Source organism: Loxodonta africana, chromosome 18 (genome assembly GCF_030014295.1).
Source record: "Loxodonta africana isolate mLoxAfr1 chromosome 18, mLoxAfr1.hap2, whole genome shotgun sequence".
In the NCBI taxonomy this organism is placed as follows: domain Eukaryota; kingdom Metazoa; phylum Chordata; class Mammalia; order Proboscidea; family Elephantidae; genus Loxodonta; species Loxodonta africana.
This window is the reverse complement of record NC_087359.1, coordinates 53,182,005-53,206,569: the sequence shown is the minus strand read 5'-3', so window position 1 is coordinate 53,206,569 and position 24,565 is coordinate 53,182,005. Positions and strand designations below refer to the sequence as shown.

Sequence of the window (24,565 nt, the reverse complement as noted above, 5' to 3'; positions counted from 1 at the left end):
CACACCGCGTCCGGATCTGCCTCCCTTCCAGTCAATGAGCTTTCCCTGTGCCAGCTTCCATTCTAAATGCTGGGGGCAAAAAGTTAAAACAAGACAGACAAATCCCTACCGTCAAAGAGCTTACATTTTAGTAAGAGAGAGACAGACTGAAAAAAAGAATCGAATAGATAAATCAGATAATTACAGATTATATGATGGGTGCCAAGAAGAAGCAATGTTCTTAGAGGGACCTTCACTTTTCTGTATTTTCCAAATTTCCTTTGCTTTTGAAGATAAAACCTGAATATATAAAATGCAAAAAATATGATTTGGTATTTTTAAATGGTTTTTGCTTTGGCTTATCAGGTGGAAGAAATAAAACAACTTTAGGTGGTTATCTCTCCATAGTCCTGTGAGAGTGGTGCTATTTTTATCCCCATTTCACAGGTGAGGAAACTGAGGTTTAGTGAGGTTCAGTCACTTGCAAAAGGTTACACAGCTAGAAAGTACAGAGCTGGACTTCAAATTCACAACTTGGTGCAAAGCCAGTGCTGTTTTGGCTCTGTGCCCCCTCCCCAAATTGTTTATAAGCTTTCCCATTGCAATGTGGTTTCCTTGGGCAGAGATCATGTCTGACTCATTTTTGTGTCATCCACTCTGCCCACCATTGTCACTCAGTACATAAAGGCACTTGGAGGTAAGGGTGTGGCACATTTAGGATTCCAGCAGTACAACCTGGTCACCTGTGAGCTATGAACCATCTGGGCTTTCCCTCTGCCTACACGATTAGTCATCATGGAGTGCTGCTGCCTAGGATTTCAGAATATAGAGCCTCAGCGTCTATAGACAAAGTCTCCCACCCCAGAAAATGCCAGTACTGCCTACTTCTCAGGGCCCCAGGTGCCTCCCTCCACGACCAACCCCCTCTCTATAACCAGACCTCTCCTCCTTCCCAGGGCAGCGCTGAGGGGTGCATTGGGAGATCTTCAGGGAAGGGCAGGGCTGCTGTACCAGCAGAGTATTAGAGCTGGAAGGGCCTGAGAAAGAGGTCACGCAGCCCTTTCCCTGGCTCTGTCCGGCTCCCAACACTGGCCTTTGATCTTGCTGGCCCCACCGCAGGCTGGGCAGCAGCAGCCTCCCATTAAGGGGGAGGCCAGCCCTTAATTGTTACACTCTTCAAGGATTATGAAGTCAGCTCATTGCACCCCCATCCCACCCAAACTGTTAGTCCACTGCGCCCACAGTTTCTCTCTGCTTCCTGTCAGCTTGGTTGTCCTGCACAGTGACGGCCGTGGTCCCAAACCAACCAGATGGCATCAAAGGCGCTCTATCAAGTGGGAGACGGGGAGGAGACCACGCTGAAAAAGGAAAACCTCAATGTTCTGAATGCACTCGATCAAATGCAGATGCCCTTTCCAAACCCCAAGTCTATGAACCAGATCGTCACTACCAAAGGACTCCCACTCTCCTCAAGGGGCAGTTTGGTTAAATTCATGGAGGAAGATACCATCAATATACCGTAAGCCCCAAGTTTGGTCCTTATTTTGAAGGCTGGAGCTGGGGGGTGGGCAGAGTGACTTGACCTATCACAACACAGTCCTGGGCTCCCAGACAAGAGGACGTGTGCTGGATTGGACCTGTCTATGTATTCCTGAGCCCAGAATCAGCTCTTAGAGGCACATGGGCGTCCTGCTCCAGGAAGCCTTCCTGCATTGGTCAGAGATTTGTTGATAGGGCTCCTCATCCTGCTTTGCCTGGCCATGGTCCTCACCCTGCCTCCCAAACTCAGCCCTCCTAGGTGGCTGCTCTTCCTCAATCTTCCCTGTTTGGTGCCTTCACCTGCAAAATATGTCCCACAATAGCCTGCTTTCCCTAAGAGTGAGGTTTAATGGCTCTTCCTCAGGGATTCTGGTTTCCTTCATTCTGCAAAAGTCTTAGAGCACCTGCAAGGTGCCTGGCCCGGTGTTCAGTTTCAGGAATGCTGAGATGGAAAGCACAGTCCCTGCCTGAAGGAGCTCCCTGTCTGGAGGGGGTGGGGTCAGGCAATAATGAGAATGACACAGCACATCTGGTAAGTGGTGCTATGACAGGACAGGACGCCTTGAGGAAACAGAGTGGGGGGGTATTAGCATAGTTGGCGGACGGGGTCAGTTAAAGGAAGCTTCTTGGGAGAACGATATTTGAGCTGAATTCCTAAGGAAGCGGAGTTCGAAAGCAAAGGGGTGGTGGGTGAGGTGATGAGGATTGAGGGAGTCATACACAGGCCCTGTTTCATGGGTGTGCGACCTGTGTAGTCACGTAGAAGGCCCCCTGCTTAGCTTAATGCCCTGCTGTTGTCTTGAAATTCTTACTAAGTTTTTAAAAGGGGGCCCGGCATTTTCATTTTGCACTGCATCCTGCAAAGGCTGTAGCTGGTCCTGATGCTATGAGAGGGCGAGAGCGTAGTATCCATTCCCTAAGGGAACTGTAAGTAGGCAGGTCTGGCTAAAGTGAGTGGTGGGTGCTTGTAGGAAATGTCACAGTACAGTGGGAAAGCCTGAGTTCAAATCCAAATCCTACTGCCCACTTAGACCTTAGACAAGTTAATTATGATCAGTGAGCTTCCATCCTTCATCTGCAAAATAAGGCTAACACCCAACTGGCAGGGCTGTTGGGAAGATCAGAATGAGTCAGTGTCCAGTGTACAGCTCAGCACCTTGCTGCCTTCCACACCCACTTTAGCACCAGCATTTCCAATAAATGGATCCAAACTATAAATTCACTAGGACAGCCTGAAGTATAAAATGACATCAATACCCAGACTCCTCAGCCTACGAAGGACCCAGGTGGGGGACCAACTGTTCCAAATGTCCACATGGGCAAGCGTAGGGGATCTAAGCTGATAGGGATTCCTTGGGAAGAGATCAATGGGGCCCACAGGATCCACCATGAAGCCCAAGGCTGGCTGGAGCAAGAGATTCAGGGGTGGCATTGCTGGACTTGGCAAGGCAGCCAGGGGAGATGGGGCAGGAAGCAGAGGAGAGGAGCCAGAAGGCGCTGGAGGCAGATGGGAGCTGCATGCATGAGGAAAGCATGGGGCCCGGAGAGCTGGGTTTTAGTTCCAATTCTGCCAACAGCTGGCCATGGGACCTGGTCAAGGTGCTTGACCCCAAAGGTCCTGTGACTGCTTTCTAGAGCAGCATTCTTCAAACTATGGATTGTGACCCACTAAGGGGTCAAGAAATTATTTTAGTGGGTAGAAACTAGTATTATAAAAACGAAATAAAATAGAAAATTCCAGAACACATCACCATAGAGTAATGATTGCTTTGATTTGTTTTAGTTATGTAAAGTTATGAGTCTGCATATCACTTTGCCACATAAAATACATTATTTTGGGTCAAGATAAAAAGAGATTCGAAAGCCAAACTTTTTGGACTGTGCACTTCACTGGTAAAAAATGTTTAAATAGAGGGGGAACGTGTACAAGGTTTTTCTTTAATGGCAAAGAACTGGAAACTGCAAATATCCATGTAATGGAAAACCATACAACGGTTAAAGTGAACGAACCAAAGCTACGTCTGTCTATAGAGGATGAAACGAAAAAAACACAATGTCGAGCGATAAAAAGGAAGTTGCAGAGGATAGGCACTGAATAATAGCACTTACATAAAGCTGAAAACATGTAAAATAACACTAGATCTTGCCTAAGGGTAACATACATATATAACAAACCCATAGACACACGTGGGGAATAATAAAAATGTAAACTTAACTGTAGTGGTGCTTTCTTGTAGGATGAGGAATGTTGTCAGGGAGAGCTGTACACTGGGGCTTTAATTTACCACTAAGGTTTTCTTTCTTAAACTGAATGATGAGTAAATGGAAGTTTAATATATTATTCTCGAAGTCTTTGCAGATGTTTAAAATATTTCATAAATTAAAAAAAATAAGAATGGAAGAAAAGAGTTTTTGAGCATTCACCCCAACGTGTGTATTTATCTGCACTACTGTTAATTTAAACCAAAAAAAAAAAAAAAACCTGTTGCTATCGAGTCGATTCCAACTCATGGCGACCCTACAGGACAGAATAGAATTGCCCCATAGAGTTTCCAAGGAGGGCCTGGTGGGCTTGAACTGCTGACCTTTGGCTTAGCAGCTGTAGCACTTAACCACTACGCCACCAGGGTTTCCACTGTTAATTCCCACATTATATATATATTTATATATATATATATATCATGAAGTGTTTTTTCAATATAAGTAAATAAAATATTAGTAAATACTTTATTAAGTAGTAAATGAAGAGTAGTAAAGCTTAATTTATTATTTTCTTTTTAGCTATTTCTCCACACCCCAGTAGGTCATTGAGGTCATCCCCTGGGTTGTCTGCACCCCACTTTGGAGGAGGGCATAGTTTTAGCCGTGGTTCCCCAATCATGGTTCTCAGAATCATATGAGGATCTTGTTAAAGATGCAGCTTCCCCAGACCCACCCCAAACCTGTTGACTCAGAAATCTCTGGGGACCAGGGACCGGGGGATCTGCATTTTTAGGAAGCACCTAGGTGGGCCTGATGCACTGCTGCAGAGCAAGAAGGTTGTTCTGAGCTGTTCAGAAGCAGCTGGGGGTACTGGGGAGGCAGGCCCAGGGCTGGCCTCAGGGAGCTTCCGGGCTGAATGGCCTCCTTCACCTGGCTCACCTGGCTCCCTCTCCCGCTCCAGGAAGCCGGTGCCAGTGGAGGATTCCGAATGCAGCTCTGATGACACCAGCATCTCTCCCATCTCATCCACCTTGTTGAACCCCATCAAACTGGCCGTCACCCAGCCCAACAGCAGCTTCTTTGCAGGGATGCTGGAGGGGGAGCTGAAGAGACTCAGTTTTTCTTCACTGGCCAAGAATGTAGAAAAGAGGGACCTAGCCCTCTGCACCCGCCAATCTCAGGGCCAGATGGTCCCTGGAGGCCTGCTGGACCTTGACAACCCTGAGCTAGACACAGACACCTCCTCAACACCCTCTGAGTCCTCCGTGGTTGTGGACGTGCCTGAAGCACCCTTCATCTGTGAACACACCGTCAGTGACTCCACAGCTGTGGTAGGTGTCCCTTGCTCACGCACTCAGCAAAGGCCTGCTGGACGCCCTCCCTGCCCTCCGGTGCCAGGCACTGAGCTGAGCTCTATGGGGAGTGTGAAGACGCCTTAAACCTGCATCCTGACCCCAAGTTCATGGTTTAGTAAGGGAGAAAGGGTGTGGTGTAAAGAATCCGATGCAAGATAGAAAGGGCTCAGTACTAGAGGGAAAGTTCAGATCAAGGGCCACCAGGAACTCAGAGGCAAAGGCACATGACTTCAGCTGCAGGAATAACCTTGGTGGTTTTCGGTAACATTTGAGCTGGGACACAGAGGTAGGACTTAAACATCGTGAGTTGGAGGTGGACAGACATTCTGTGGCGGCGCTAAAGCTAGCAATGGCTCAACAGGTGGGAAGGCGTGGGCAGAGACTGGGGCCTCACTTGATCTCAGGCCCTAATCCAGTGCTTCTCACACTTTCACCTGCTATAGATCACCTGCTCATTCTGTTAAACCGGATTCCTGGGCCTCATCCCAAGAGGTTCTGATTCACTAGGTGTGGGGTGGGGCCTCAGAATTTGCATTTCTAACAAATTGCCAGAAGATCCTGATGGATCACCTGCTGAGTAGCACTGTCCTAGAGTATAAGAAGGGAAATAGAGGTTAAGAGCTGTATCTGTTAACCAAAAGGTCAGGAGTTCGAATCCACCAGATGCTCCTTGGAAACTCCATGCGACAGTTCTACTCTGTCCTATAGGGTCACTATGACTTGGAGTCGACTCGATGGCAACAGGTTTATAAGGGAAGAGTTAGTCTGGGGTCATTTCATGGAGCCTCTCCAAAGCTAGGCTACTCTGTAGATTTTTCTGTAAGCAATAGGGCACGGCTGAAGGCTTTGTTTCAGGATGTACTTCGAGCTGTATTTTAGGAAGATAAACCTGGAAACCTCATTGTTGGGTGGCCTAGAGCAGTGTTTCTCAAAGTGTGGCCATTTCCTGGGGGTGTTTGCACCCTATTTTGAAGGGGGGCTAACAGGGGTTCTCAAATTGTGGTTCTCAGAACATCTGCATCACAACCATCTGAAGATCTTACCAAAGATGCAGCTGCCTCAGTCCCATCCCAAACCTGTTCACTTAGAATCTCTGGGGACAAGGGACCAGCCCAGTAGCATCAGCATCACGCGCCAACTTGTTAGAAACACAAATTTCTGGCCTCCTGAATCAGAAACTGTGGGGGTGCATCCAGGACTCTGTGTTTTAACAAATCCTCCAGGGCATTCTCATGCACACCAGTTTGAGAACCACTGGCCTAGACAGAGAAGAAACTGGAAAAATATGGGACCAGACGGGAGACAGCAGGTTCAGGCATCTGAGGTGTTATAAAAACTCCCTGAGATGCTTAGCTAGGTTTGAGAACCACTGTTGTAGTGCAAAGTGTATGGGTTTGGGGGCTGGTTTGAATCTTGGTTCTGCCACTTAATTGCTGTGTGACCCCGGGCAAGTCACTTACCCTCTCTGGCCCTCTGACCCCATCTGCAATGAAGCAAACAAGATGATCTCTAAGGTCCCTCTCAACTGATATGGACTCTAGAGTCCATAAAAACATGGACTAAGGGAGCACCCTAAGGTAGGTGGGGCTGCCCAGGGAGGACAGTATATCCTGGGGGGTGAGTGGTTCCATTCAACGCTGGAGAGCCTTACCCCTTCCATCAGGCCTGCTCCAGCTCCATCAGGAGCAAGAATGGCATTGGGGGCATTCTGAACAACTTGGTGGGGGTGGAGGGTAGGTCAGGCCAAGTCTGAGGAAGCCTTGGGGCTCTCTTTCCCCAGATTTCCTGGACCTACGCCTTGGGCAAGCAGCAGGTCAGTTTCTACCAGGTCCTGCTGCAGGAGGTGGCCAAGATAAAGGACAATGAGCTGCCCAAGATAAAGAATCGCCCGTGGATCTTCAACAAGATCTTGGGCACCACTGTCAAGCTCATGGAGTTGAAGCCTAACACCAGTTACTGCCTCACTGTCCGCGCAGCCAACACAGCTGGGGTGGGGAAGTGGTGCAAGCCGTACAAAGTAAGCCTTAGGAGAAGAGGGGGGTTGGGACGGAAAGTCTGGGGCCAGAGAACTGGGGCTTTGGAGGTTGGGAACACCCCCATGTCCCCATAATTCATCTTTCTGCTAGCTTTCCTTCTTTGGAAGCCGTTAGGCAATTCTAGGCTTTCTTCTTGGAGGTTTAAGGATTAAGCCACTCTGCAGCCCACTAGGAACGCAGCACACCATGTCCATCTTTCAGAACCCTTGATTTCTGGATTCTACAACTAAGTACCAGTAATTGTGAGTGAACCAGGAATCCAAGGGCATTGAGGGAAACAGGAAAGAGACTAAAGGGGGATGAAGAAGGCAACAGCCTGGGGGTGGGGTAGGTGCAGGGGAGGGGCAAGAGACCTGAGTTCAGATAGCCCTTTGGTGGAAACATTACACAGCTGGGGAGGCACAGGTTTGAATCATGCCTCTGTCAGCTATGAGCTAGGTAACGCTGAGCAATTCAAGTCCCCTTTTTGGACCTGTTTTCTGTTAGCGAATAGGTTGGAGAAGGCTATCTAAGATCCTATTTATCAGACAAACCAGAGACAGAGACACAGTGAGTCAGGTTCAGGTCTGGGAAGGAATTCTGAGTGGTTTTCTTATTTTATTTCAGTTTGCAACTGTGGCCACTGACTTGAACAGCTTCCCCGAGAGCAACCCCATTCAAATCACTGTGCAACGCAGGGAACCCCAACGGAAAACTGTGACCATTGGGCTCAATGAGATGCGGAGGCTAGAGGATCTTGAGTATCTATTTCCCTACTAAGGGAGAGGACCCCAGGAAGCCCCCCAGCTACCTTCAGCTCTGGCCCAGGGCCCTTGGGAACCAGCACCATGAGATGTACCACCAGCACCATGCCAGGGAACCACTGACTACCCTGTCAGCCCAGGCCCTGGCAGCAGTGGTACCACAACTCCAACCCTGGGCTGGGGCCAAGGCCAGATAGGAGCCCCATTCACCTGGGGACATCTCAGGCTAGCCAGGCCCAGCCACTGCCCATAGCTGCTAGTCTCCCTGTTCCCCGTATCTGGGCTGGGTCCAGGTTCCTCATTAAAGAACTGCAGGTCACCCAGCACCCCTCCATTTGCTTCATGCCGTGGACAGTCTCAGCTGGGCCAGCAGCCACCCATCTTCCTAATTTTGCCAGGACCAAGAGTCCAGGTGGGTGGGTAGGTGGAAAACAAGGGTGGCCAGGCAACAGGAGGCGATCACAACCAGCTGCTTGGCTCTGCCAACATCATCCTTTTCCCCTTGGGAGAGGGACTGGCACACAAAGGCTCAAGCACTTATACCGGGAAAAACAGTGATTTTGGACAGAGCTAATGGCAGCCCGTAGACTGTCAGTGCAGGAAATGAGCTCTGGAGGACTTGTGAAAGTGTACAAGCTTTTGGGACAGGATCTAGGTCGAATCCTAGCTCTTAGTCATTAAGTCAACTCCCTGTATGTTGGAGTAGAACTACACTCCATAGGGATTTGGGGCAAATTTGGGGCTTCATGGGCTGTTTCCTCATCAAAAAAAAAAAAAAAATGTGAGAACCTTCCAGGCATGGCTGCAGGGTTACTGTGAGGACTGTGGGAGAGAAGTACAGGCTTGGCCACTGTTGATCCATTGTCCCTTGTCCAGCCTCCTCACTGCAGAGACATGCAAGGTGGAAACTGAGAACCACAGCAGCTAGGTGATCTGCAAAATCATGGCCACAGGGGGGGCTGGGGAGGGTGACACGGAACCAGATAGCGGAAGTGCCGTGGCCCTGAGCAGTTTGTACAAGGATGGTTTGGAAATTCAGCCGGAGTAGACGATATCGGCATCGGATGGAGGAGGAAGTGGGGACGGGGTGCGTGGAGGGTGAGAATGTCCTGGTGGGGATCCCCTTCATTACCTCCAAGACCTCACGGAGCCACAGGACTTGTCCTCCCACAGCACATCGTCCCACTCCTACCAGAGCCTTCCTGCACACAGCCACTGCCTTCGCTACTAGGGACGGAGTCCTCCAGGCCAGCCATCGTCTTCTCTGTATCCTGAGAGCCCAGCACAGGGCTCAGTGCACCGCAGGGGCTGAAGGAGAGGCCGAGGACTGCACCCCTAGAGCACACCCTCCCTCCACGAGAACTCTGTGATGAAAACGTTCTACATCTGTGCTGTCCAAGCCTTTAGCTAGAGTGGCTGAGGAGCTACATTTCTAATTTTCTTTAATTCTAGCTAATATAAATAGGCACACGTGGCTAGTGGCTGCCATACTGGACAGCACAGCCTTAGATGATGCTCTGGTCACTATCACATGGGCTTCAGCCAGCTCTCCCCTGGTGGATTGGGTGGCCTCTCCCTTACAGGCACACGGGGAGCGGAGAAGCCACTCTGGTCAGCATGGTTTTGGTGTGGTCCAGTGCAGAGGTGGAGGCTAGGCAAACTGGTTCAGTACAGTCTTGGCTGAGCCCTAGGATTCTAGGACAAGGAGTTATAACCTGAACACACAAAATATAAGTTATTTATTTGGCCAAAGAATCCGGGATCCGATCCTGAAAAGAGCTTGGGAAAGGAGGCAGGGAGCGGCAGAGGTCCAGCCATGCTGCTGGCCTTCTTCTGGCCCCAGCAAAGTACAGAAAGATAGTCAAGAGCTGAGCTCAGTGATGACCTCTGCGGCCTTTGGTTTCCAGCTCTGGGTGGTCCAGATAGGGGAGCTATGGGATATCACGCTGGTGTCTGTCCAAGGACAGCAGGACACACTCGTTCTCAGGGTCCCCTCTGGGGACGAGGGTGTGTGAACTGCCACCCCTGCCTTGGGTCTGTGAGGGCAGGCAGCTGGTAGAAGCTGAGTCCAGGTGAGGGTCAGAGAGAACTGTGGGGTTTCATCGCCTCCATCTGTGGAGAAGGTGGGGGAGTAGGAATGGGGATCCTACCTCAGGAAAGGGAGGCTGACATATAATCCTAGGAACCCACTGTAAGGTACAGCCTGTGGCTTACCTTCACATTCAGCAAGATCCTGGCTACTAACTGTTCTGGCCACCCAAACTCAGGCTGCACACCCACTGCCTGCCTCACCCAGGCCCTCAATCGAGGGCCCTGGGAGGCCCACCATGGCCATCCAGCGACAGTGACAACCCTTTACAGGTACACAATGCTTCAGGTCCCAACGTGTGCTTCTCCTCCTATCTTCGATCCCTCCAACAGTCTACTGAGCTTTGGTAATTCCCAAGAAACAGGTTAACCAAGTTCAAGATTGTATGGTGAAAGGTAGAACCAGGATTTGAACTCAGGTCTGAAGACTCCAAAGTACAGGGCTCCAACAAAGAACTATAGCCACATTCTGGAAAGAGCCCTGGACTTATCCCTACAGAGTGGCCTGAGTACTGGTGGGGTCTCCCGTAATCCCCGTAGGCCTCCGACTGCCCACTGAGCGCCTGGCTGCACACACCACCTCAGGGCAGTATGGGCACTGGAGAGTCCCTCAGAATTCTATGCCGGCGAAGGACCAACTCCAGGGCAGGAGAGCCGAGCACACCAGCCACCACCTCCCCCAAACTCACATCCGGAGGCACTTGTCCTTCCCACCACTTGCTACTCTCTGGCCATCTGGACTCCAGTCAACAGCATATACCTAAAGTGAGGTAGGGGGAGGAAGTGGGCAGGGAGAGGGTTAGTGAAGAGGTCAGGAAGCAGGCCAAGGCTGAGGGGTGCCAGGCTTCAGTCCCACTCCTGCTCCTGGGGTGGCCATACCTCGTCGGCATGGCCAGGCAGGTCTGTGGCCAGCTTCTGGGCCTTCACGTCCCACACCTTCAGTGTGCTGTCACTGCTGCCGCTGACCAGGAGTCGGCTGTCGGCTGACCAGGCAATCTGGTACACAGCTGCCACATGGCCCCGCAAGGAAGCCAGGTACCTGAGCCAGGGAAGAGGATGATGGCTATTCGAGCTTCAAACATGGACTGAAGGGTCCCCCAAGCCCAGTGCAGTGGTCCTCAACCTTGGCTGCACGTGAGCACTACCTGGGGAACTTTTACAAAGTCTCATCGCCTGGCTCCCACCCCAGAGCAATTTAGGCACTACCAGTCAGCACTACTGTACACAATTGCTCCAAATGAGCTGCTTCTCGCGTGCCTCCTACCAAGCCTCCCTATCTGCATGGCTTTGAATCCGATGCCACCAACTGTTTAGCCAATCTGCCAGATACCCCTCCCAAGACATCAGGTGCATGATGGCAGGTGGCACGGGACAACAGTGGGCCAGGCCCACCTGGGACTTTCCCATCAGTGAAGACTAGCTATGTGTGTTTGGACAAGGAACTGAATTACCCACCTCGAAGGGCTGCTGTGTGAGATACACAAAGCCTGACACCTACGTAGTGGGCCCTCAAAACTCAGCTCCCCTTCAGGCACAGCAAAACTTCCCTTGCTCCTTCTCTACTTGCCCAGGCCTTTGCCTCGCCTCGAACCTAACCAAGCCCAAGTGCACGCAGCCCCATTACTGCAGTGCTTCTCACCCTTTAATAGGTAGAAGCGAAACCTGGTTCTGATTCAGAAGGGCTGGGGTGGGGCCCAAGATGCTGCATTTCTGTCAAGCTCCCAGGTGATGCAGATGCCACTGGTCTATGAACCATACTCTGAGGAAGGTCAGATACCAGTGAGAACGTAAACCTGCCGCTTCACCTTCTCCTGGGTTGCTGCATCCCTGGCCCTTCAGCCAGCATTAAGATCCCTTCTCTTCTTAGATATGAATGTGTCATGGACTGAATTGTGTCCCCCAAAAATATCTGTCTACTTGACTAGACCATGATTCCCTTGTATGGTTGTCTACCATTTTATCATCTGATGTGATTTCCCTATGTGTTGTAAATCCTATCACTATGATGTAATAAGATGGACTAATGGCAGTTATGTTGATGAGGTATACAAAATTAGATAGTGTCTTGAGCTGATCTCTTTGAGGTGTAAAAGAGAGAAGCGAGCAGAGAGACATGGGGACCTTATACTACAAAGGAACCAGTGCCAGGAGCAGAGCGCATCCTTGGGACCTAAAGTTCCTGCACTGAGATGCTCCGAGACCAGCAAAATTCTGATGACAAGGACCTTCCTCCAGAGCCGAAAGAGAGAGAAAGCCTTCCTATAGAGCTAGTGCCCTGAATTTGGACTTCTAGGCCTACTGGACTGTGAGAGAATAAACTTCTCTTTGTTAAACCCATCCACTTGTGCTATTTCTGTTACAGCTGCACTATATGACTAAGACAAAATGAATAAACATTTTCAGTGCCCATTTAGTGCTGACCCTAAATATGCCATGTCATTGAATCCTTGTAACAAAGCTGACAGGTAAGGGGTCTTGCCTGCATGTTACAGGTGAAGAAAGTGGCTCAGAAAATGCAAACACTTGCCCAAGGCCACACAGCTGGTAAGTGGCAGAGCTGAGCTCCTCCCACCACCCCTCCTCCTCCCACCCACTCACTTGCCGGTCCTGCCATCCCACAGCTTGATGGACTTGTCGAAGGAGGCGCTGGCAATGAGACGGGAATCAGGGGAGAAGAGCACCTGGTTGATGAGGGCCTGGTGTCCCGTCATCCGTGCAAGGGGCTTCTTGTCCTCTGCTGGCGACCACAGGAATAGGGTGAAGTCATCTGAGCCAGACACCAGCCTCTCTGGGCCCTGGCCCTGGGGAGGCAGAAAGCACACAGTGTCAGATACGGTCTCAGACAGGAGAGCCTGAACTCAGGATCAAATGCAGTTTCTCACCTAACCCAACACCAGGGACAGGAGCCAGGTGTAGGAGAAAGGAGGCCTGGGCCAACCGCCAACTCACATGGGACCCCCGGGTGTGGTGCAGTGAACTACTTAGCATGGTCCTTCTAGCCATAATCTTTGTGATTCCCATACAATGATTGGGTGGAACGACGCAAACAAGGTGCTTATGGCCCACCGAGGGGACTGGACAGCTTGCTAATGCAAATAAGATGCATGGAACCTGGGGGCGGGGGGGGGCATAGAAATAAAGTGTATGGAACCCTAATGATGGGATTGGTCAGTTCTGCCATCCTGCTAGGCTTAAAAGGAGATACAGAGAGAGAAGAAGGAGCTGTAACACGAAGACAGTGAGAGATGGCAGTGCTGCAGTAACAAGAGTGATAGCAGCGTGAGATGGCAGGAACTCGGAGACCAGTGCGAGACAGCTCTGGTGAGGCTTGCTGACGCACAGAGCTAAGAGCTGTAACAGTTGCTGGAGAAGGCCCCGAGCGGGGTGCAGCAGCAGAGGGAGAGAGGAAGCTGCCTGATCAAGAACTATATCCTGAGTTGTTCCTGTTACTTCTGAGTGGTTCTCAATCCCGAGTTGTACCCTGTTACTTCCCTAATAAACCGCTTAAAACAGTAAGTACCGAACCCAAAGATGGAAGAGTACTGAGGCGATGGGGAGTAGCTGATGTTGGCCATGATGGAGCAGGACAGCAGTTTGGAAAAGTTGGGCATTTGGGCCATCTTCAACCTCTACCTCACAGGAACCAGCTTTGTGCTGATCCTCATAAAAGAAATACCAGTCTAGTAGTGGTGTTTAAGGAGTGGAAAGATATTCTGTTTTGATACGAATGCATATGTGTTTACATAAGTGTTTGTGTATATATGGTATTTTTACACAAATAACATGCGCCTTCTGCATTTGTTTGTTGGCTCCACCCTCCTCCCGTGAGGCACCCTCACAAGTGCCACCATGCCAATCCTCTTCTACGTGTTGCTCTAAGGACAAATTAGCATAGCATGCTTACAAAAATACCTCACAGGAGGGCGCAGCCAGCAAACAAATGCAGAAGGCACACGTTACGTGTGTAAAAATACAGTATATACGTACGTACATATGTGTGTGTAGATAAAACCTCTGGAAGGAGACATGAAATACTGGTAGTGTTTGCTGCTTCCAGAAGGAAGGGACTGTCTGTGGGATAGAGATGGGAAGACTTCTCACTGTATACCTTTTTGTATCTTTTGAACCTTAGACCACTTGAACATGTTACTTAACCGACAAGCTAAATAAAATAAAAAAGGGAGGCGCCTTGGGAATGTAACAGATAAGCAAACAAACAAAACAAAATAAGACAAAATGATCCCTACTGCATTAAGACTTTAGGATTGTAAAGTACGATAATCAAGAACAACTTTCCGGAAAAGGTACTTTCTGAGCCGGGGCCAGAAGGGAAGGGGCCTGAGTGCCTGCGGAGAGCGCAGGTTTTAGGGACCAGCTGAGGAAGAGGTACGGAGCTGGGAAGGCATGCAGCCCGCAACACACTCACCCGCACAAGGTTGTACCGGCTCAGAGCCCTCTCCTTCAACTCCTGCACTGTGTCCAGGTACCAGAGGGGAGAGAAGGGGATGAGGAACAAGGCTTATTAGAAAATCCAACACAAACGATCCAACTCACACCATTCACCTAGAGAACCGGCTGTTCCCCAAGCAGCCCCCTCCCCTCCTTCTCTGCTCACTCACAGGACCCTCTGAGGTCTTGGGCATTGACTGAGGCTTCGGCTGGCTCAAAGGCTCCTGTGCGCAGCGCGTAGTCAGTGCTGAGCGCCATGGTGTTCACCCAGTGGCCGTGGCCTTGCAGAGTCCGGCACAGCACCCCCTGGGATAGAGATAGGGAAAGGTCAGACACAGAGCCACGCACCTTCACCATGCCACACACACACAGAGCCCCGCACACACCACTCTCCACACTTGGGGGACCCTTGCCCCATATTAATTCCAGAAGATGTGACATGCAGTGGCATGGGGACTAAGAACCAGGACCCTGGTCCAGCTTCACCCCTCATTCATTGTGATCTTAATGATATTATCCGAAAGACTCAAGTCTCCTGCTTTGGAATGTAAGGGTCCCAGTCCAGGTCGATGTTTCTCAAAATATGTTTCACAGGAAGGAGGTTAAGTATGTCGGAGGAAAAGGACCCCAGTTAAATAAATTTAGGACACGGTGGGTCCAATAAAGCAAAATAAGCTTTTACACATGGCAGGAATTTTCAGAGCCTTGATCGTGCCAAGGGACACTGGAATCTTTTCTAGCATGAGCCGCGCTGACCACAGGACACTGGGCAGTGAGAAACACTGGGCTCATTGACAGAAAGGCTCCTCCAGCGCCAGCATCCCATGACCTGAGACTTCCTAGACCGACTTCTGGACCCTGTTGGCTCTTACATCGTGAGCTCTCCAGACTTTGATGGTGCGGTCCTGGGAGGCAGAGTAGAGAAGCCCGTCCCCTCCCCACCGGAGGCAGGTGACTGACTGGGTGTGCCCAGTGAGGATGCGCTCACACCGGCCCGCGGTCGTATCCCACACCCGCACGCTGCCGTCCTTGGAGCTGCTGGCCACGTAGCGGCACTCGGGGTTCCTGGCAGGAAGAAGGGAGCTGTGACCTTGCTTCTGATCTGGCAACACCTGCCTTCCAATGGCTCCTCACACTCCCAACTCAAAGGCCAGTGACAATCTGATAGCTTCCTAACCCCAAGATCTGGCTGCACTGCAGTGGTTCTTAGGTCTCGCAAAGAGCAGCGTTCTCCAAAGCAGCAACACAGGTGGAAGACTGTCCCCACTGCCTCCTCAGTCACCACAGCCTGCACGCTGCCCCCCACAGCTCTAACTGCTCACTTACGCATGGAGGGGCTCCCAGCTCAGGCCTGTGATCCACTTGCTGTGGCCCGCAAGGGTCCTGCCCTCTTGCTTCCCTGTGCTTGGGTCCCACAGGAGAATCTGAAGAACAGAAGCTTACCAAATGACCTTGCTCAACCTGTCCCTGGCCCCCTCAAGGGTCCCCGCCACACCACCACTCACCTGGCCACCACCCCCCCGAACCCACTAGAACCTGTTTCTGAACTGTCCGCCAGCAAAGAGGACCCACAGCCCCTGCCTAGTTATCCTGACCACCATCTACCTGGCCATTCTTGCAGCCGGAGGCCAGCTTCTTGCCATCTGGGGACCAGGATATGCTAAGGACCCAGTGTCTGTGTCCTAAGAGACAGGGTAGAAAAGAAGGATCACATCTGTCTAGTGCTAGCAGTGCCTGGCACAGTGCAGGCACTCCATACTATTTGCTGAATAAATGAACGACAGAAAAAGAGAAATGTGCCAACGATGGACTCAAACACAGCAATGTTCACGGAGACAGCACAGGACAGACTGGGCGACGTTTTGTTCTGTTATACATAAGGGTGCCATAAGTCGCCCTGATTCAGTGATAACTAGCTACAAACACAGAGGCAAAGCACACACAAGGAAAGACAGTTACTATATGATAATGGGCCACAAGCCAAGGAGCCAAGAACTCCTGGGGCTACCAAGGGCAGAGACCCTGTTTTGGACTTTAGGCCTCCAGAACTGTGAAAAAATAAATTTTAGTTCCTCAAAGCCAAAAAGAAAAAAAAGAAAATGAGGCTGTGCATCTGGCTGTAGACAACACCACTTTCTAACAATTCCTTTTACGATACACGGTTTAAGTCTTTTCACACGCATCACCCCATGTAATTCACACAATAGCTCTAAGGTATGCAACAAAGCAAGAATTATCATTCCCATTTTCCAAATGAGAAAACTGAGGCTTACAGAGGGAGTGTGCCCTACACAAGGTCACCCAGCTAGTACGTGGTACAGCCCGTTGCCTTCAAGTCGATTCTGACTCAGAGCGACCCTATAGAACAGAGTAGAACTGCCCCATAGGGTTTCCAAGGAGCGGTTGGTGGATTCGAACTGCCAACCTTTTGGTTAGCAGCCAAGCTCTTTGCAGTGGCTATTCCAAGTGTGGTCCTTAAAGTATCGTTGGGAACCTGTTAGAAATGCAAATTCTCGCTTTCCCCTCCCCATACCTACTGAAACAAAAATTCTGGGGGCGGGCCCAGCATTCTGTAGTGTAACAAGCCCTCCAGGTGATGCCGATGGACACTAAATGTGGGGACCACTTCTAGAGTTTGGATTGAACCCAGGATTTCCTGGCTCTCTGCCCATCGGCCCTCCCCACCATCCCACACTGACTCTTTGGCCCGTTCTCTGCAGTTTGTAAGCGCTGGCTAGGCTCAAGGGTACAGTTCATACCTAGGAACAGGGAGCTACCGACTAGGTCCCACAGGAGAATCTGGTATGGACTGGAAGTTAAGGGGTTGGACTCTGCCTGGGCCACCTCGAGAACTAAAACGCTGAGCAAATTATCCACCCACCACTGCATTCCCAGAAGAACCCCTAAATGGCTAATGGCATACTGACCCTTGCAAGTGAAATGCGGTGTCTCGGTGCTGAGATCCCAGAAGCGCACAGTGGTGTCCCCAGAGCCACTGGCCAGGTACCTGTGGAAGAGAGGTTGCTCGACCTCTGCAGTGGTGGCAAGGTGACCCAACCTGGAGACACTGCACCTGTGCATCCCTACCACCCAGTCACTTGACTTCTGTGAACAGAATCTGAGACTGGACTTTTTTCTCTCCCCTATGATACTGAAGCCATCTGAGAAAAGATCCCAGGAGGCCATTTCTCTCCTCTTCCTTCCTAAAAGGAATGGCCTCAGCTATAACCAGCTTTTGAAGCTTCTCATTATCCTCATGGGGTTGTGAGAAGCAAATAATTCCGGTTTCACATATGAAGAACTCAGAAAGGTTAAGTGACTTGCTCAAGTTACACAGCTGGGAAGGGGCAGAGCTGAGCTTGCAGCTCAGATCTCCTGATCTCAAGTCCAGGAAGGGCTCTTCCAAGGCAGGTGTCCTTGGCCTTGGGGACCAAGCCTCACTGGCCACGGGGAAGTCACTCACTAGCACCCTGAGCTCATAGCTCTGGTCTTATGGTACTGATCATAACTCGGAGGGACCCTTTCCACTTCAGCTACAGGCTGTACTTCCCACATCCTCCTCCCCAATTCTGCCATGGTCCTTACTTCCCAGTGGGGCTGAAAGCCACAGAAATGACCGCCTCACTGTGACCCTCCAAGGAGCTGGTGCAGCGGGTCACGGCCCGGACCCTGAAGACAGCCTGAGGCTGATAGATGATGTCGAGGACCTTCTCCGTCTCCACAGCCTGCGACTCCAGCGTCTTCCCCAGTGAGGAGACAATCTCGGCATCGTGGATGTAGAAAGCCAGTGGCAGGGGATCCTCCTGAAGAGCAAGGGCAAGGGGCAACTCCCCCATCAAGGGATGTACTGAGCTGTGGGAAGGTGAAACTTCCTTCTCTTCAGCCACCCTTCATGGGTACCCTTGATGAGTGACTGTACATTTACATAGCACCCTGGTAGGTGGACATTAATATTCTCACTTGACAAATGAATAAAACTGAGGCTCAGAGCAACTAAGTAACAATAACTAGCCCAATGTCCTATGACTAATGACTAAGGAATTCACATTGTTCAGAGCTCTTCAAAAAAGAAAACTAATGTCAGGGATTAGGATTAGTATATAGAATTATGCAGTGTTTCTCAAACTGCCACACAATGCTATCTAATGTGTAAGAAGCAGCCAAAAATCTTGTTTAAAATGCAGACTCCCTGTTTCACCCCCAGGATCTTCTTATTCAGTGAGTCTGGGGTGGGGTCCAGGAATTACATTTTTAACAGGCACTCTCCACCCCCCAGGTGATCTGAGGGTAGCACTTTCTGAAACACTGGTTTAGAGATTAAGAGCATGGGTTTGGAGTCTGACAGATTTGGGTTCTAACTCCAGATCCACCACCTACTGTGTGTGCCCAGTTGCCATCAAGTCGATTTGACTCACGGCGACCATGTGTTACAGAGTACAACTGCTTCATAGGGTTTTCTTAGCGATAATCTTTACCATGCGGGTGGCGGGGTTCAAACCGCCGACCTTCAGGTTAGTAGTCAAGCACAAACCATCTACACCACCCAGGGACTTTACGTAGTCAAGCACAAACCATCTACACCACCCAGGGACTTTACGTACTGTATAGCATCGTGCAAATAATTTAATCCCTCCGGGCCACACTGTAAAATGGGAGTATTAATATATCCCCAGGGCTGTGGCGAGGAATCAATGAGATAATACATTCAATGCGTTTAAAATACAGTCACTCTCCGCAGGTGGATGCTACATGGCTGGCGTGCAAAGCGCTTTCACAGATTACATCTTCCAACCCTCCCCTGAGGTGGGCGGCACTGCCGCAGACTCACGCGGGGGTGCATCGGCCACTGTCAGTGAGTAATAACGGGGCCTTCAACGCCAGACCTTTGGTCTCTAGATCCCCCTTCCGGGCGAGGCCCAGGCAGCGCCGCCCGCCCCTCGCCTGGGGAAGGAGACGCGGAGCCGTCCCCGCCTGCCGCTGACCTGGGCCAGCAGCGCGTTGCACACGAGCTGCAGCTTGTCCGGGGTGATGTCCACGGGCACGTCGAACGGGGCGCCCAGCAGCTGCCCCCCCTCATCCTGGAACTGCACCAGCAGCCGCTGCACGTCGCGAGCCGCCTCCTCGCCCTGCACAGACACGCGCGGCGGGGGTCAGCCAAGTCGCCACAGGGGGAGGCCCCCGCTTCCGCCTCCCTCGGGCCTCGGGGACCCAGAACTCCTGGTCCCAGCTGCGGGGGCCTCCGCCCCCATTCACGCACCGACACCGCCACCGCCGCCGCCGCCATCCTGCGTCCCCACGTGGAGGAGAAAGACTGCGGCGGGACAGAGCGTCGCCCCCATGGACGGGGGTGCTGCGATTGGCAACATTGCCGTCTGGTGGTCGGGAGGGGAAGTGTCGCGCCATCCTGTCCTCAGGTGTTGGAAATGGGTTTACCTGGGTGGACTCGCCTCAGCCACCTCCACATTCAATCTTTCCCAGTGCTTTATGGGATACAAACGACATTTTGACTCTTCAGAACAGGGATTCTTGCCCCATTTTATAGATGTGGAAACCGAGGCCCTGAGAGGTTGAATGATTTTACCCAAAATAGAGATAGAACAATGCCTGAAACGTTGATACTGTCATTATTATTGTTGCTTTATGATGTTGATAACTGTAGAAATGTTTTTCTTTTGCACTCATCAAGTCTTAATTGGCTTTGTCCATTTAAAAAGTAATAATAATCTCTGCCCTCAACTCAGCGTATTATCTCTGGCTTTGTAAATTTCCCCTGCAGGGGTACTGATTCCTGGAACCCAGCCTGTTCAGGAAATGGCGGAGGACTGAATCTGTTCACACCTGTTCACACATTCTTGTCTAAGTCACTGTCATTTCCTGCCTGGACCAATACTATGGCCTCCTGATGTACCTCCTCTTTTCCACTCTTTCCTCCTACAGTCTACTCTCCACACTGCAGTCAGTGAAGTTTTCAAGCAGAAATTCTGGTTCAATACTCCCTAAAACCCTGAAGCAGCTCCCGTTTACATGCAGGACAAAACCAAACTCCTTACCATGGCCCACTCAGTCTTGCGTATCTCTCCAGCCACCTCTCTCTTCCATGGCCTGACTTTTCCTGCTTCAGTGCTTTGCATTTTTATTTTTCTCTTTCTGGAAGAGTTCTTCATTCTTCAGTTCTTGCCTTAAATATTCATTCATGCATTCAACAAATTTATATTGATCCCATATTCTCTGCCAGCCACATGTTCTAGGGGCTCTACATATATTAACTCACCTTTTTTTTTTTTTTTTAATCATTTACTCCAGGAAACTTTATCTGAAACTATATCCTGTTTCCCTGTTACGTTTCCAAAACATCTGGGCATTCATCACACTTAGAAATCACAGATCCATGAAATTATTTCATCCAATCATTCAACAAATATTGAGCACCTACTATGTTCTAGGCACTTGGAGTATGTAAGTGAACAAAATAGACACAAATCCTTATCCTCACGAGTACTCTCTGCTTCCATTATCATTTACAATTCTTGGTATGTAATGGGTGCTAAGGAATGCTTGTGTAATGAATGACTCAGTCAGGATTTGAATCCAGAATTTCTTGGACTTAAAGTCACAGAAGTACAGTTCTCTGCCAATGGCAGAATTCTTTCGAATATTGCCTCATTGCTAGAGAGAGCTTGCCTTCAAAGGGACCCAGGGCTTGGGACACCAATAGGGTGGAGAATTGATCCATTCATTCATTTATTCATTCATGTAACCAGCATGTGTCAGTGTTGCCCTTTGTCCAGCAGGGCAGTAGAACTGGTCCCAGGTCACATAGCTGTGCGTTCAAGGTCTCAGAGCTAAGAGCAGAACCTAGTATGGGTGATTCCAACCTATGCTTCTTCTTTAGTCTCTTTCTCAGGCTCAGTCAGTTAAGTTTGCAGATATATTGGGGTTGGGGTGTGGGGAGAAGAATCGTGGTCAGTGGAACAAAGTATTAGCATGAAGATACTATTTGTTCACTCAATCATTAAAGAAGCATGGATGGGCACTGACTGTCTGCCAGGCCCTGTGCAAGGGAAGCCAAACTGCATGGAGATGCGGTCCTTTCTCTCCAGGGGGAGGCTCACAGCCCAGGCTTGGAGACACTGAAAGGCAGGAAGAGTCCTGAGTCCAAGTGGAGACAATCTTATAAATTTGCCATGAGAACTGTCATGGATTGAATTGTGCCCCCCCCAAAATATCTGTCAACTTGGCGAGGTCATGATTCCCAGTAATGTATGATTGTCTACCATTTTACCATCTAATGTGATTTTCCTATGTGTTGCAAATCCTATCACTGTATGTAATAAGATGGATTAATGGCGGTTATATTGGTGAGATCTACAAGATTAGATAGTGTCTTAAGCCAATCTCTTTTGAGGTATAAAAGAGAGAAGGAAACAGAGAGACAGGGGGACCTCATACCACCAAGAAGGCAATGCCAGGCACAGAGTGCATCCTTTGGACCCAAGGTTCCTGTTCTGAGAAGCTCCTAAGCCAAGGGAAGATAGATGACACAGACCTTCCTCCTGAGCCAGCGGAGGAAGTCTTCCCCTGGAGCTAACACCCTGAATTTGGACTTGTAGCCTACTAGTCTGTGAGAGAATAAATTTCTCTTTGCTAAAGCCATCCGCTTGTGGTATTTCTGTTATAGCAATGCTAGATGACTACGACAGGAACTCTCAGTCTCTTGAGAAGAAACAATTCCTGTCCCAGTGGAGACCTCTCTCTGATGGTGAATGCAGAGTTCCTGCCCCAGAAAGATCCCTTTCTGGTGAGGGAGACTCAACGTATCCCAGGAGAGTTCCCAGTTGGATGGGGGGATACAGTCCTTGGTCTCAGGGAATTTCCAGTCTGCCCAGGGTCTTGCCCTGGAGAAGATTTCTGTCTGATGGAGGATATGCAGAGTCCATCCTCAGGGAGCTACCTGTCTGATGCGAGAGGCAGGCTGACCACTCCGGTACCTTATATTCACTGGTTACAGACAGATGAACAGGAGCCATGAGACCAAAACAAACAAAAATCCATTTACACTATAAACTGAGTTAGCAAGTCCTGTTGGTGTTTCTGAAAAGCAAGGACACTTTCAGCAAGTGAAGGAAGGAGGAATTGGGGAGTTGTAGACAAGTGGAAAGGGGAAGGAGTTTTTATCCCCCTTCCCTCCCCCTCCCTCCAGAAAGGCATTTCTGGAAGTCTCCAGTTGGTCTGGGACCTGGGCAGCTGCTCTGTTTGTCCGAGTCTGCCAGCCCCTCAGCTGTCACTCTGCTCCCTAAATAGCATTGGTTGGACTGGGGGGAGGAGGCTGTTTATCTGGGATAGAGGTGGAAAAGGGGTGTTATAGCTGTGCCTAAGGAGGGGGAGCAGCTAGGGCGTCCCTGTCCCTTCTGGATCTTTCCCTCTATCTTTGGGCTGTGAGTACATGAGCCCCCAGGACTGCCCCTGAGCAGGGTGTTCAGGCAGGGGATGGTCAGCCCTTCCACGTGGTAATGACTGTCCTGTCTGAAGAGGGGGAGGGCCCAGAGTATCAATGACACACTCCAGGAGCACCTGCCCCCATGGCCAAATATGGTCTGGAACCACTAGCAAGGGTGATAAAATCTCCTGGGTGGGGGCTGGGAGGGGCAGACCCAGGGTGGCTGGCTGGAGGGTCACATCACGGGAGCACAGATTAAGAGTTCCATCCTTGCTGAGAGAGTAAGCTGGGCCCAGGAGTGTTCCTTGGGCTGGGGAGGGGGACGGGGAACTATAATGAGAATTCAGGCATTTGGAAGGGGGCTTCACTTGCCCTGGCTGGGAGGGACAGAGAACTAGGCACAGGAACTCTGAGACTCCTCTCAGCTTGGGCCTTGCTCTCAACCGTCGTGTCCTTCTGGAGCAAAGGAATTGGGAGTCCTGGGGCAGGTTCCTTCTGGGCAGAATCCTCAGCCTCGAGGTCTCCTGGAGGAGGAGAGGAGCCTGGAGCTCTGGACCCCTGGCCAGGAGCCCAGCCCTCATCTTGTGTGAAGGGCTGGCGACACTGAGCCGCTCCTCTCCCTACAGATGGCAGAGGCAGAGGCAGTGCAGCTGAAGGAGGAAGGGAACCAACACTTCCAGGACCAGGACTACAAGGCCGCGGAGAAGAGCTACAGTCAGGCCCTGAAGCTGACAAAGGATAAGACCCTTCTGGCCACACTGTACCGGAACCGGGCGGCCTGTGGCCTGAAAATGGTTTGGGCCAGGGCTGGGGTGGCCAGTGTCTGTTGTCCCAGCCCTCTCTCCTGGACCCCTCGGGCTGGAGAAGGATGCCTCTCACTCTTTTCCTTCAAAGGACAAGCCTGACCCACCCCTTCGGAAAGTCCAGTAGAGACAGAAATTCACCAAGATCAGAATCAGTCTGATGGGGACTAAGATCTCCGGGCCAGGCGCCATGCTGGGTTCTTTCACATTACCCCACGGCATCTTAATAACAGCCCTGTGAGGCAGCTGCTGTTCTCATTCCCATTCTGCAGATGAGAAAGTCGAGGCTCAGAGAGCTTAGTTAGCTTGCCCAACATCTCCCAGGTAGTGAGTCAAAGAACTAGGATTCAAACACAGGCCGGCCTGGTGCCAAAGCTCATCTGCTTTTCCATGCCCAGCAAAGGCAGTTCCCCTGGGCCTGTGTTGCTCCTCCAGCAGTCCCCCTCCCCTCACTGTGGGGGCACTGGCCATCTCCACATTGGGCCCACATTAACCAAGTCTCCTTCCCTGTTTCTCAGGAGAGCTACGTTCAGGCAGCTTCAGATGCTTCAAGAGGTGAGCTACCCCTGCCTTTGACTTTGCCCTCACTCCCACTCCACCCCCACTGACCGCCTACCCCCGGTTTCCCCCCTGGGTCCCTGGCCCCATGCCCCTGACATGTGAAGGAATTCCTGATGATATAAATGCCAGCCTGGCAATGTAGGGAGAGCTTCAGGTGGGTCATCCTTTGTGCAAAGGACATACCTAAGTCACATTTTTGCAAGCTGAATTACTTGTTGACTGTGTCGTGGCAGCTCTCTTTCTTGAAAGAATGTTTCTGGAAATCCTTTGGTCACAGCAGTAGACACACCTTACTTTCTTGGGTGAAGTAGAAGATGCTCATGCTGGGGCTCCCCGGAAAGAAGCAGATCAGTCCAGGCCCCTCCTCGGGACC

The 24,565-nt window shown here is 50.7% G+C and overlaps 3 protein-coding genes across 6 annotated transcripts in view; 2 read left to right on the top strand and 1 right to left on the bottom strand.

The window, feature by feature from the left end:
- The first annotated feature begins 980 nt into the window (after positions 1–980).
- Positions 981–8,643, top strand: FNDC8 (fibronectin type III domain containing 8). The gene is made up of 4 exons (XM_003414548.3): positions 981–1,498; positions 4,682–5,051; positions 6,856–7,092; positions 7,718–8,643. Exons 1-4 carry the CDS (start codon positions 1,290–1,292, stop codon positions 7,868–7,870), a joined length of 969 nt encoding a protein of 322 aa, XP_003414596.1. The 5' UTR covers positions 981–1,289; the 3' UTR covers positions 7,871–8,643.
- A 919-nt stretch (positions 8,644–9,562) lies between these two features.
- NLE1 (notchless homolog 1) lies at positions 9,563–19,690 on the bottom strand. 3 transcript variants are annotated; one of them, XM_010594236.3, is made up of 13 exons: positions 19,649–19,690; positions 19,374–19,517; positions 17,977–18,194; positions 17,319–17,398; positions 15,997–16,073; positions 15,718–15,815; positions 15,264–15,456; positions 14,562–14,697; positions 14,369–14,415; positions 12,541–12,743; positions 10,822–10,981; positions 10,632–10,702; positions 9,563–9,966 (listed from the first exon to the last, which is right to left on the bottom strand). In XM_010594236.3, exons 1-13 carry the CDS (start codon positions 19,673–19,675, stop codon positions 9,954–9,956), a joined length of 1,467 nt encoding a protein of 488 aa, XP_010592538.2. In that variant the 5' UTR covers positions 19,676–19,690; the 3' UTR covers positions 9,563–9,953. The 3 variants fall into 3 exon arrangements, 2 of the variants coding, with proteins under 2 accessions (XP_010592538.2, XP_064127478.1); XR_002786832.2 differs by lacking the exon at positions 9,563–9,966 and having other exon boundaries at positions 12,624–12,743; XM_064271408.1 differs by lacking the exons at positions 15,264–15,456; positions 15,997–16,073; positions 17,319–17,398; ... (1 more) ...; positions 19,374–19,517; positions 19,649–19,690 and having other exon boundaries at positions 15,718–15,809.
- Positions 19,691–23,454: 3,764 nt separating this feature from the next.
- Positions 23,455–24,565, top strand: part of UNC45B (unc-45 myosin chaperone B) — a 33,390-nt gene continuing 32,279 nt past the window's right edge. For both annotated transcript variants that reach the window (XM_010594237.3, XM_003414549.3), the window contains exons 1-2: positions 23,455–23,622; positions 24,150–24,186. In XM_010594237.3, the coding sequence (XP_010592539.1) occupies positions 23,455–23,622; positions 24,150–24,186 (205 nt within the window). The remainder of the gene's footprint in view (positions 23,623–24,149; positions 24,187–24,565) is intronic.

Coding starts and splice junctions, on each gene's coding strand:
- FNDC8 (XM_003414548.3), top strand. CDS start 1,290: ATGGCATCAAAGGCGCTCTATCAAGTGGGAGACGGGGAGGAGACCACG. Junction 1,499..4,681: donor GAAGATACCATCAATATACC/GTAAGCCCCAAG, acceptor CTCCCGCTCCAG/GAAGCCGGTGCCAGTGGAGG. Junction 7,093..7,717: donor AGTGGTGCAAGCCGTACAAA/GTAAGCCTTAGG, acceptor ATTTTATTTCAG/TTTGCAACTGTGGCCACTGA.
- NLE1 (XM_010594236.3), bottom strand. CDS start 19,675: ATGGCGGCGGCGGCGGTGGCGGTGTCG. Junction 19,518..19,648: donor CGGCGGCGGTGGCGGTGTCG/GTGCGTGAATGG, acceptor GTGTCTGTGCAG/GGCGAGGAGGCGGCTCGCGA. Junction 16,074..17,318: donor ACCGCATTTCACTTGCAAGG/GTCAGTATGCCA, acceptor CCTGTCTCTTAG/GACACAGACACTGGGTCCTT.